The following is a 10851-nucleotide window of genomic DNA, read 5'->3' as shown; positions in this document are numbered from 1 at the left end:
ATGCGTATCTGGTCTCCTGTAGGGGGAGAGGGTGAGGTGTAGCGGATTGAAGTCTGAACCCAGAGCCTGGAAAAGCCTGGCCGCTCAGATTGACGTTGCTAGGCAACTCCGGAGGCGGGCCCAGCGCCAAAAGAACAGGGCGAGGCCTCGTCTCCGCATCCCATTGGCCGTTCTCTGCGGGGCCCCGCCCTCGGGGGCCGGAGCTAGAAGCTCTACGCTTCTGAGGTGCACCTCCTGGCCGGCACGCTTTGACGTCACGTCCGGCGCAGAGACGGTGGAGTCTCCGCACGGTTGGCGGGGTATGCGTAGCCGGGCAGTAGGTTCGTGGGCTGTGGAGGCGACGGAGCGGGGGGCCGGTGGGGCCAGCTCAGGGAGGACCTGCCTGGGTGAGGAGGGCGCGGGGTGAGGGAGGGAGGGGCTGCGGGCCGCCGTGGCTGCCTTCCGCTCGGCTGCTTGGGACTTGTGGGCGCGGCGTGGGCTCCCCCGTCCAGGATCCTCTCACTGTGCCGGGCCAGTCAGTTCGCGCTCATCCCATGTCTCCTTTCCCCAAACTTGGATTTTTCCCACCAGGCCCTTCTTCACGACCCTGGCCCCCCATCAGCATCCCCCCTGGCCAATCCAATATGGCCCCCGGCCCCCGGGAGTCTGTCAGTGTGTTCCAGCCCTCCGCGTGCACCCCTCACCCTGACCCAAGCCCTCGTGCTGATAAATGTGATTATTTGAGTAGAGGCCAACTTCTCGTTTCTCTCTCTCTTGACTCCAGGGGCTATCTCTTGCATACCCTTGCTTGGGCTGGCCGGGGTGTCACTTCTGCCTCCCTGCCCTCCAGACCATGGACGGCTCCTTCGTCCAGCACAGTGTGAGGGTTCTGCAGGAGCTCAACAAGCAACGGGAGAAGGGCCAGTACTGCGACGCCACTCTGGACGTGGGGGGCCTGGTGTTTAAGGCGCACTGGAGTGTCCTTGCCTGCTGCAGTCACTTCTTCCAGAGCCTCTACGGGGATGGCTCAGGGGGCAGTGTCGTCCTCCCTGCTGGCTTCGCTGAGATCTTTGGCCTCTTGTTGGACTTTTTCTACACTGGTCACCTCGCTCTCACCTCAGGGAACCGGGATCAGGTGCTCCTGGCAGCCAGGGAGTTGCGAGTGCCAGAGGCCGTAGAGCTGTGCCAGAGCTTCAAGCCCAAAACTTCAGTGGGACAGGCAGCAGGTGGCCAGAGTGGGCAGGGGCCCCCTGCCTCCCAGAATGTGAACAGCCACGTCAAGGAGCCGGCAGGCTTGGAAGAAGAGGAGGTTTCGAGGACTCTGGGTCTAGTCCCCAGGGATCAGGAGCCCAGAAGCAGTCATAGTCCTCAGAGGCCCAAGCTCCATTCCCTAGCTCAGAGTGAGAGCCCCTCCTCCCTCTGTGGGAAACTCAAGCAGGCCTCGAAGCCTTGTCCCCCCGAGGACAAGAAACTCGAGGACTGCAAAGTGCTCCCAAGGCCCTTCGAGGCTGAAGGTGCCCAGCTGCAGGGCGGCAGTAATGAGGTACTGTGCCCAGGGTGTTGGGACTGGGGAGACAAATAGAGGGAATAGACAGTTTTTTGGTATAATAGGGACCCTGGGCTGGGTGTGATGGCTCACTCACTCCTGTAATCCTAGCACTTTGGGAGGCCAAGGAGGGGGTGGATCACTTTAGTTTGGGAGTTCGAGACCAGCCTGGGCAACATGGCGAGGCCTCATTTGTACAAAGAATATACAAAAATTAGCCGGGTGTGGTGGCACACACCTGTAGTCCTAGCTACTCAGGAGGGTGAGATGGGAGGATCACTTGAGCCCGGGAAGTGGAGGTTGCAGTGAGCTGAGATGGTGCCACTACCCTCCAGCCCAGGCGACAGAGCAAGATCCTGTCTCAAAAAAAAAAAAAAAATGTGGACCTTAAGACAATCTCTGTTAATGTGGATTTGGAACAGGCTTTCTCCAGACGAAGCTGGTGACCTCAGGCTGACCTTTCTGCAAGCCCCAGCTGTTCATGGTTGCCACCTTCCTGAGAGGAGTGGGCAGCATCAGGGTTACAGGTGTTTCCTCAGGGCAGTGTTTCCAGCTGAGCTTCCATTTCCCCACAAACACAGCCACTTTCCTCTGAATCCAAGATTCAGATGCTCTGCCTTGGGCCCCTGAAGGAACAGTGTCTGATGAAGGGACTTGTCAGGGTTGGGACTTGGGATGGAACTGAAGCTGGGTCCCTACAACTCCTGCTGATTCATTTGGTGACGCCACCCCCTCCTGCTGCCTGTTGTGCTCTAGTGGGAAGTGGTGGTTCAAGTGGAGGACGATGGGGATGGCGATTACATGTCTGAGCCTGAGGCTGTGCTGACCAGGAGGAAGTCAAATGTAATCCGAAAGCCCTGTGCAGCTGAGCCAGCCCTGAATGCGGGCTCCCTAGCAGCTGAGCCTGCTGAGAACAGAAAAGGTACAGCGGTGCCGGTCGAATGCCCCACATGTCATAAAAAGTTCCTCAGCAAATATTATCTAAAAGTCCACAACAGGTAAACGTTCTGTTTTTCTATTTTCTTTTCCTGTCTGCCATTCCCACGTTGGGGGAGGGGTCCTGCACTTCCCATTTCTGGGTGAGGTAGGGGCTGGGGGATCCATCTCAGACCCACGTAGTGCCTGGCCTTGGCACACCTCTGATAATCAGGAAGTGAGAGCCTGCTTTGGGTTGGATTCTTCTTCCTCGCTGTCCTGTGAGTACTCTGGTTGGAGATGGGTTTGTGTACATCTTGTCAACAGGTTCCACCCACTGTGGACCTTGACCTCCAGCTGGCCTCTGCTAACAGAATGAGAAACCTGTGGCCCCTGTGCTAGAGCTGGGGCCCAACCTTGGGTGTTTCTGAAGCCTGGCAGTGTGGGCTTGAAGCCTGGCAGTGTGAGCTTGAAGCCTGGCAGTGTGGGCTTTGGGCCACAACGCCAAGCCTTGGTTCAGTGCTACCTGCGTTTCCAGGGAAGTGTTCACTCTGGGGTGTCAGTGGGTCATTAAAGTCTATTTGTCTAAACCTTCAGCATCCAATAAAGTAACCAGGAACTCCAGGAGCTATTAAAATTTTTATTTTTACATTTAGTGGAGACAAGGTTTTGCTCTGTTGCCCTGGCTGGTCTCAAACTCCTGGGCTCAATCGATCCACCCACCCTGGCCTCCCAAAGTGCTGGAATTATAGGTGTGAGCCACCATGCCCAGCCCCCAGGGGCTATTTTATGTTTTTTGTTTGTTTGTTTTTGTTTTTGAGTTGGAGTCTTGCTCTGTCACCAGGCTAGAGTGCAGTAGCGCGATCTCAGCTCACTGCAACCTCTGCTTCCTGGGTTCAAGTGATTCCTCTGCTTCAACCTCCCAAGTACCTGGGATTACAGGCAGTTGCCACCACACCCGGCTAATTTTTTGTATTTTAGTAGAGATGGGGTTTCACCATGTTGGCCATGATGGTCTCAATCTCCTGACCTTGTGATCCACCCGCCTTGGCCTCCCAAAGTGCTGGGATTACAGGTGTGAGCCACCACGCTCAGCCTATGTTGTTTTTCATTTTATTTTATTTTATTTTATGTTTTTGAGATGGAGTGTCAGTCTGTCACCAGGCTGGAGTGCAGTGGCATGAGATAGGCTCACCGCAACCTCTGCCTCCCGGGTTCAAGCGATTCTCCTGTCTCAGCCTCCCGAGTAGCTGGGATTACAGGTGCCTGCCACCACGCCTAGCTAATTTTTGTATTTTTAGTAGAGATGGGGTTTCACCATCTTGGCCAGGCTGGTCTTGAACTCCTGACCTTGTGATCCACCTGCCTCGGCCTCCCAAAGTGCTGGGACTACAGGCATGAGCCACTGCGCCCGGCCTGTTATTTTTTTTTTTGAGACAGTCTCACTCTGTCGCCCAGGTTGGAGTGCAGTGGCATGATCTCAGCTCACTGCAACCTCTGTCTCCCAGGTTTAAGCGATTCTCCTGCCTCAGCCTCCTCAGTAGCTGGGACTACAGGTGCGCGCCACTACGCCCAGCTAATTGTTTTACTTTTTTTTTTTTTTTTGAGATGGAGTTTCTCCTCTGTCGCCCAGGCTGGAGTGTAGTGGCTCCGTCTAAGCTCACTACAACCTCTGCCTCCCAGGTTCAAGCGATTCTCCTGCCTCAGCCTCCTGAGTAGCTGGGATTACAGGCATGCGCCACCACACCTGGCTAATTGTTTTTGTGTTTTTAGTAGAGATGGGGTTTCAGCATGTTGGTCAGGCTGGTCTCGAACTCCTGACCTTGTGATCCGCCTGCCTCAGCCTCCCAAAGTGCTGGGATTACAGGCGTGAGCCACTGCGCCCAGCCATTTTTTTACTTTTTAGTAGAGATGGGTTTCACCGTATTGGCCAGGCTGATCTCGAACTCCTGACCTTGCGATCCACCTGCCTTAGCTTCCCAAAATGCTGGGATTACAGGCGTGAGCCACCGTGCCCAGCCCCCAGGGGCTATTTTAACTTAAAATTTAAAATTAAATAAAAATTCAGTTCCTCAGATACGTTAGCCAAATCTGAAGTGGTGAGGAACCACGTGTCTCCTGGTGGCTGAATCGGGCAGTGCTGACATAGCACATTCCCATCATCGTGGAGAATCCCCTTGGGCAGCACTGCTTTGGAGTCCCTGCAAGGCTTGTGGGGATGGCGGCCCAGTGGCATGCCTTCCAATCTTGCCACTCCCAGCCAAGACATCACTAGTCTATCATGGTGTGTTTTCTTGCCAGGCCAGGTTGGGCGGCACACTAGTAATCACCTGGAATGGGAGCTAGGGGGAAACCTGTTTCCTGTCCCTGTGCACCGTGTTCGGGGCAGCTGCTGCCAGTGGAATGCTGGGATAACTCCAGTGTCAGGGGGGTCCTGGGGCAGCCTGTGTGCTGCTGGCTGCTCACTCTCAAGTAGTCTGCTGGGGTAAGACTCTGGGGCGGTTTCCATTCCTTCCTTGGGCTTCAGCTTGCTGGACTGGCCCTGAGAACTGGGAGGGGATGGCTTCATGAAGTCATTTTGATGGGGGATGAAGATAGTTGCTGTAGAGGAAGAGGATGAGAGAGATGCTTGGCCTCTGGCAGGTGGGAGGAGCTGTCGCAGGCTGCACAGGGGCTCTGAGGTCGAGTTCATTTAGTTCATTCATTCAGCAGTCTACCAGGTGGCCAGCAAGGCTGTGTGGGTGCTTGGGATACATTTAAGGGAACTAAACAAAGGTCCTTGTGCAGCCGACCTGCTTGCCGGGCAATGCAGATAACAGATAAGTCCATCTGCCTGCAGTAGACGGTGAGGAAGTGCTGCAGAAGAAGAAAAAGCAGAGGCGGGCCAAGGGGTTGGGGAGTTGTGGGTGGGGTTCGATTGCGATTTTAAGTAGCCAGGGTCGCTAGGGTCTTACTGAGAAGGTGAGATTTAAGCAAAGACTCAAAGGAGGTGACGAAGTTGACCAAGTGGGTGACTGGGGAGCATCTGGGCAGAGAGAAGAGCCAGGGCGCTTGGGTAGGAGGATCCTGGGGGCGTGACAGGCAGCAAGGAGGCATATGCCTGATCCAGGTGGCCAGACGATACCCTGGGAGAGAAGCAGGCAAGGGGAGGGCTGCCTGTGTCCTGATGGGCCTCCTGGACCCTTTCTCTGAATGAGGAAGCACTGGGGATACGTGAGCCAAGAGGTACTGAGGTCTGCCTTAAACTAAAGGGTCCTTCTGGCTCCTGAACTGAAACCTGTGGGGGAGGCAGTCACAGAGCGGGGAGACCAGATGGGCAGCTCCCCTGGCTACCCGGGAGAAGCTGTTGCCGGCCTCGGTGGGGCAGTGGAGTCAGGTAAGGATCTGGCCATGGGTTTGAAGCTCTGGGAAGACTGAGTTGCTTCTCCAATAGTCAGGACCCAAGATCTGTTTCTGCCTTCAGACAGAATGCGGTCAGCTGGGCCTCCCCGTCAGCCTCTGTGCTGGTCAGATCCACGGCAGCCTCTTAGGACCTGTGTGAGCTTCTTGCCACGGCACTCTCCCTTGCAGAGTCTCCATGCTGGGGGAGGCTTCTGGGCTTGTCCCTGCACCTTAACCAGCTGGTGTCACCTCAGAACACTTGTTCCCCTTAGAAGGGACCCAGAGGGGGCCCTGGGTGAGGGAGAGATGGGAAACCCTCTCAGCACCCCCACCCTGTGGCTTCTCCTGGCAGGAAACATACTGGGGAGAAACCCTTTGAGTGTCCCAAATGTGGGAAATGTTACTTTCGGAAGGAGAACCTCCTGGAGCATGAAGCCCGGAATTGCATGAACCGCTCGGAACAGGTACTTGGGAGCTGGCCCAGGTACTTGTGGGCAGGGCACACTGGCCTCTCTGTCTTCGTGCCATCCGGGAAGGGCCCCAGGAGACTGTCTGAGAGGGGTACTGTAAACTCAGGAAAGCTGTGGGGTCCTTGGATGTCATGAGGTCCATGCCCTGGTACAGGTGGGGACACAGGTCCTGAGGGCGGAAGGGACAGGCATAGGAGGGACTCTGTGGGAGGCATTTGGGGTTGGTTTTCCTAGGCCCCTGGCCCACCTCCACCTTGGCTTTGGAGAAGGGGAGCCTCTACAGGGGATGGCAGCTGGGAAAGGCCCCCTGGCCACCCCCAGCAACCCCACTGCTGGCTTCTGTGTCAGGGCCTGCTGAAACCCAGACCCACTCTTCCTAGAGGCCTGTCAGCAGCCACTAGGGCCAGGGACTGTGGGTGAGGCCACTCAGATCCTGCCCCCCGTCTGTCTGGGCCTGAGAAGGGCCTGGTGTGCGTTGGGCTTGCAGCACTCAGTGATGGTCAGGCCAGGCAGGTTATGTGTTGCCCTCTCCCACCCTAGCGTCCCCCGCCCTCCCCAGGCAGACTCTTTCCAGCAGCAAGCGGAAGCCCGGGCAGAGGCTGCTGTCGTTGGCAGAGGCCCCCGCTGATGCCGGCCCTGCTTGCCCCTCACACTGCCAGGTCTTCACGTGCTCTGTGTGCCAGGAGACATTCCGCCGAAGGATGGAGCTGCGGGTGCACATGGTGTCTCACACAGGGGAGATGCCCTACAAGGTCAGGCTTGGCCTGTCTCCAGGGCCAGGGGTGGGTAGCCCCAGGATCCTTTCTGCTGAGCCGTTTACGTGGGGTGCTATCAGGCACCTCCCTCACAGTAGCTGTCAGGGAGCCTGCCTTCCCTGCCTGTCTAGTGCCCCCTTATCTAGGCAGGGCTACTGTCTGCAGCCTCACCTCCAGGGTCCTTATTAGGCCCTTGTTTCTTTCCACGGAGGACAGGCTTGGCATCCTCTGGGCAGCTGAGCCCTGAGGGCCCTCCTTTGCACCATCCTTCACACCAGATCAGGGGTCCTCCCAGAATCATCTCACCGGGGCCTCCCTCTAATTCCTGCCCTACAGCCCAAGGGTGGGTGGCAGGGTTTCATGGGTGCAGGCCGCCCTGGAGGTGACTGTGGGCCTCTTTTTCAGTGTTCCTCCTGCTCCCAGCAGTTCATGCAGAAGAAAGACTTGCAGAGCCACATGATCAAGCTTCATGGAGCCCCCAAGCCCCATGCAGTAAGTGACAGGGAGGGCTGGGTATGCTTTGATGCTGGCATGAGCAAGAGTGAGCTGTGCCCAGAGTGGGCAGCTGGCCATGTACTTTCTGTTGTTCAGCGGGAGGGGGCTTGTGGGTCTGCTCTTCAGTGCAGGGGTGCTTGTGGGTCTCCCAGACAGCCCTTCCCTGCTCTCAACCTGGCCCTGGTCCCTCCCTCTGCCTGCCTGGTCTGCCTGCAGTGCCCCACCTGCGCCAAGTGCTTCCTGTCTCGGACAGAGCTGCAGCTGCACGAAGCTTTCAAGCACCGTGGTGAGAAGCTGTTTGTGTGTGAGGAGTGTGGGCACCGGGCCTCGAGCCGGAATGGCCTGCAGATGCACATCAAGGCCAAGCACAGGTGCGTGTCACCCGTTCTCTCCTGGGGCCCAGTCTTGCTGCCAGCCCAGGCTTGCACCGGCAGGGAAGACAGAGTTTGCTTTTACACAGATGAGTGTGCCCTCGGCCTCCACCCTGAATCTAGTGCCTACAGCCTCTCTGGGGTAGTGGGACCTGAGGGGCAAGCAGCTCTGCCAGGCAGAGAGGCTGGGGGCAGATGTTTCAGGCTCAGACAAGCCTCTGTGCCCCCGGGGCAGATTCTGAGCTTCCTTAGTTTCCTGTGACGCCCTGCTCATAGATTGTCCTTCTGCTCTTGGGGTGGAGGTGGTGTCCCTTTCCTAGCACTGCCCAAGCCCTCTTTCCACCAGGCATGCTCCTAGCTATAGCAGAGTGAAGGGGTCACTTCCCTTGGTGATGGCCTCTGCCCCATGTCCCCACCTTAACAGGAATGAGAGGCCACACGTATGTGAGTTCTGCAGCCACGCCTTCACCCAAAAGGCCAATCTCAACATGCACCTGCGCACACACACGGGCGAGAAGCCCTTCCAGTGCCACCTCTGTGGCAAGACCTTCCGAACCCAAGGTGAGGTATCCCCATCCCCATCCCCGTCCCCGTCCCCGTCCCCATCCCCAGGCCACAGGCTGAGCTCTTGCCTTGTGCCTGCAGCCAGCCTGGACAAGCACAACCGCACCCACACCGGGGAAAGGCCCTTCAGTTGCGAGTTCTGTGAACAGCGTTTCACTGAGAAGGGGCCCCTCCTGAGGCACGTGGCCAGCCGCCATCAGGAGGGCCGGCCCCACTTCTGCCAGATCTGCGGCAAGACCTTCAAAGGTACCTGGGTGGCCCTGGGAGACCCATTTCCTGCTCATCCGAGTTGGAGGGTCTCTGAGGAGGAAACGCTCCTTTCTTGCCAGTGAACCTCTTTTGTGCCCCACATGGTTAGAGTTGAGAGTGGACCTGCTTTGAAGGCAGGGGTGTCCCGTGCAGTAGTGACTCTGGGTGGCACTGGAGAGCCTGGCAGGGCCTGTGCAGCACTTGTAAACCACTGGTCCACTCCCTTGCTGCCTGTCCCAACCTCCTGCTGGGTTTCCTTGAGGGTCCCGGGGCTCCTGCACGATCCCCTCCGTGTTCTCCCTCCTGCAGCCGTGGAGCAACTGCGTGTGCATGTCAGACGGCACAAGGGGGTGAGGAAGTTCGAGTGCACCGAGTGCGGCTACAAGTTTACCCGACAGGTAGGCCAGGGCCCAGGTCCGTTCCCCTACCCCGGGATCCCTCGAAGTCCTGAGCTCACCCTCCCCGCCAGGCCCACCTGCGGAGGCACATGGAGATCCACGACCGGGTGGAGAACTACAACCCGCGGCAGCGCAAGCTCCGCAACCTGATCATTGAGGATGAGAAGATGGTGGTGGTGGCGCTGCAGCCGCCTGCAGAGCTGGAGGTGGGCTCGGCGGAGGTCATTGTGGAGTCCCTGGCCCAGGGCGGCCTGGCCTCCCAGCTCCCCGGCCAGAGACTGTGTGCAGAGGAGAGCTTCACCGGCCCAGGTGTCCTGGAGCCCTCCCTCATCATCACAGCTGCTGTCCCCGAGGACTGTGACACATAGCCTACTCTAGCCACCAGAGCCCACTTGGCCCCACCCCTCAATAAACCGTGTGGCTTTGGACTCGCGTATTTCAGCCTGACAGTCTGTTCCCGTGTCCCGGAGTTGGGGAAGTACTGCCCTCCCACCCATGCCCTCAGGACAGAGTGGTGCCCTGCCTGCTCCTGTGTGGGCCTCAGCTCAGCCGGCAGCTTCCCCTCCTGTCAGGAAACCTCAGCTGAGCGAGGCTTGGATGGGGTTCCTTTGGGGGCCAAACCTCTGGCCTTGGAGGCTCTCCACATCTGTATTCTGTTCCTCGTTACTGCAGGATTTTAGAGTGGGGAACGCTGGCCAGTTAGAGCACCAGTATTCCTATTTTAGAGCTGAGGTGATACCGGCTTCTGGGGATAGAATTCATTACTAAGCTTCTGGAGTTCAGTAGAGTGGTCAGGACCCACGGGGCTGGCCTTGTTGGGCAGAATCAAGGATTGGGCCCAGTTAGTGTAGCTGAGCACGCCTGGGGGTCTGAGGAGGGTGGGGCCCTTCCTTCGAGCAGCCTGGTCTGTGTCCAGGAGGCTTTGGTCCCCACGTTCTATAGCTGTGGGGTACTGTGTGGCAAGGTGCAAATGCACGTGGGCCTTAGAGCAGATTGCTCGTTTAAATTTCTTCCCAACTAAGTTGGCCCTGGGTAAGTTATTGACAGCTTCATTTCTCTACTAAAGATACAAAATTGCTGGGTGTGGTGGTGCATCAGGAGGCTGAGGCACGAGAATCCCTTGAACCCAGGAGGTGAAGGATGTAGGGAGCCAAGATTGCACCACTGCATTCCAACCTAGGTGACAGAATGAGACCGTCTTAAAAAAAAAAAAAAAGGCCCACTGTGGTCTCAACAATGCTGTCCTTCCCAGCCAAGACACTGGCCTCTCAGGTTCAGATGGACGCTGCAGATAGGAAAAACATCCTGAGCCAGACGGCTTGTGTGGATTCACAGCCTGGTTTGGGACTGTATTTGAAAGGCTCCACCTCCCCAGGTCCAAGGGCCATCTCATTGCAGATGGGAGTCTCATCACCACCTGTATGTACCACAACCTCAGGAAGGGCTGTGGGAGCCGGGCCCGGGCAGAGGACCAACAGGCAGAGACCAGCTTTGGAGCAGGCAGGTTTCCTGGGCATCATCCGCTCCACAGCATTTACTTCTCAGGCTTCTCTCTCTAAATGGATACAAGGTCTTCCTGTATTGCTCAGGGTGGTCTTGAACCCCTGGGCTCAAGTGCTCTTCCCTCTTCAGCCTCCCAAAGCACTGGGATCGCAGGTGTGAGCCACCACGCCCAGCCTCTCGGGCATGTCTTTTCCACTGCTTCATCGCTTGCTACAATCTGAGATG

General features: G+C 57.3%; 1 protein-coding gene across 1 annotated transcript; it reads left to right on the top strand.

Moving 5' to 3' along the window:
• Positions 1-262: 262 nt before the first annotated feature.
• On the top strand, positions 263-9559 carry ZBTB48 (zinc finger and BTB domain containing 48; the record flags this gene model as incomplete). Its single annotated transcript, NM_001133152.1, is given in 11 exon segments — positions 263-320; positions 764-1522; positions 2282-2523; positions 6174-6285; positions 6951-7043; positions 7452-7538; positions 7758-7912; positions 8337-8473; positions 8558-8722; positions 9035-9123; positions 9195-9559. Coding segments are annotated over 10 exon segments (2067 nt in total). The 3' UTR covers positions 9492-9559.
• Positions 9560-10851: the final 1292 nt, after the last annotated feature.

Source organism: Pongo abelii, chromosome 1, assembly GCF_028885655.2.
Source record: "Pongo abelii isolate AG06213 chromosome 1, NHGRI_mPonAbe1-v2.0_pri, whole genome shotgun sequence".
NCBI lineage: Eukaryota > Metazoa > Chordata > Mammalia > Primates > Hominidae > Pongo > Pongo abelii.
This window is presented reverse-complemented; position numbering and strand designations above follow the sequence as displayed.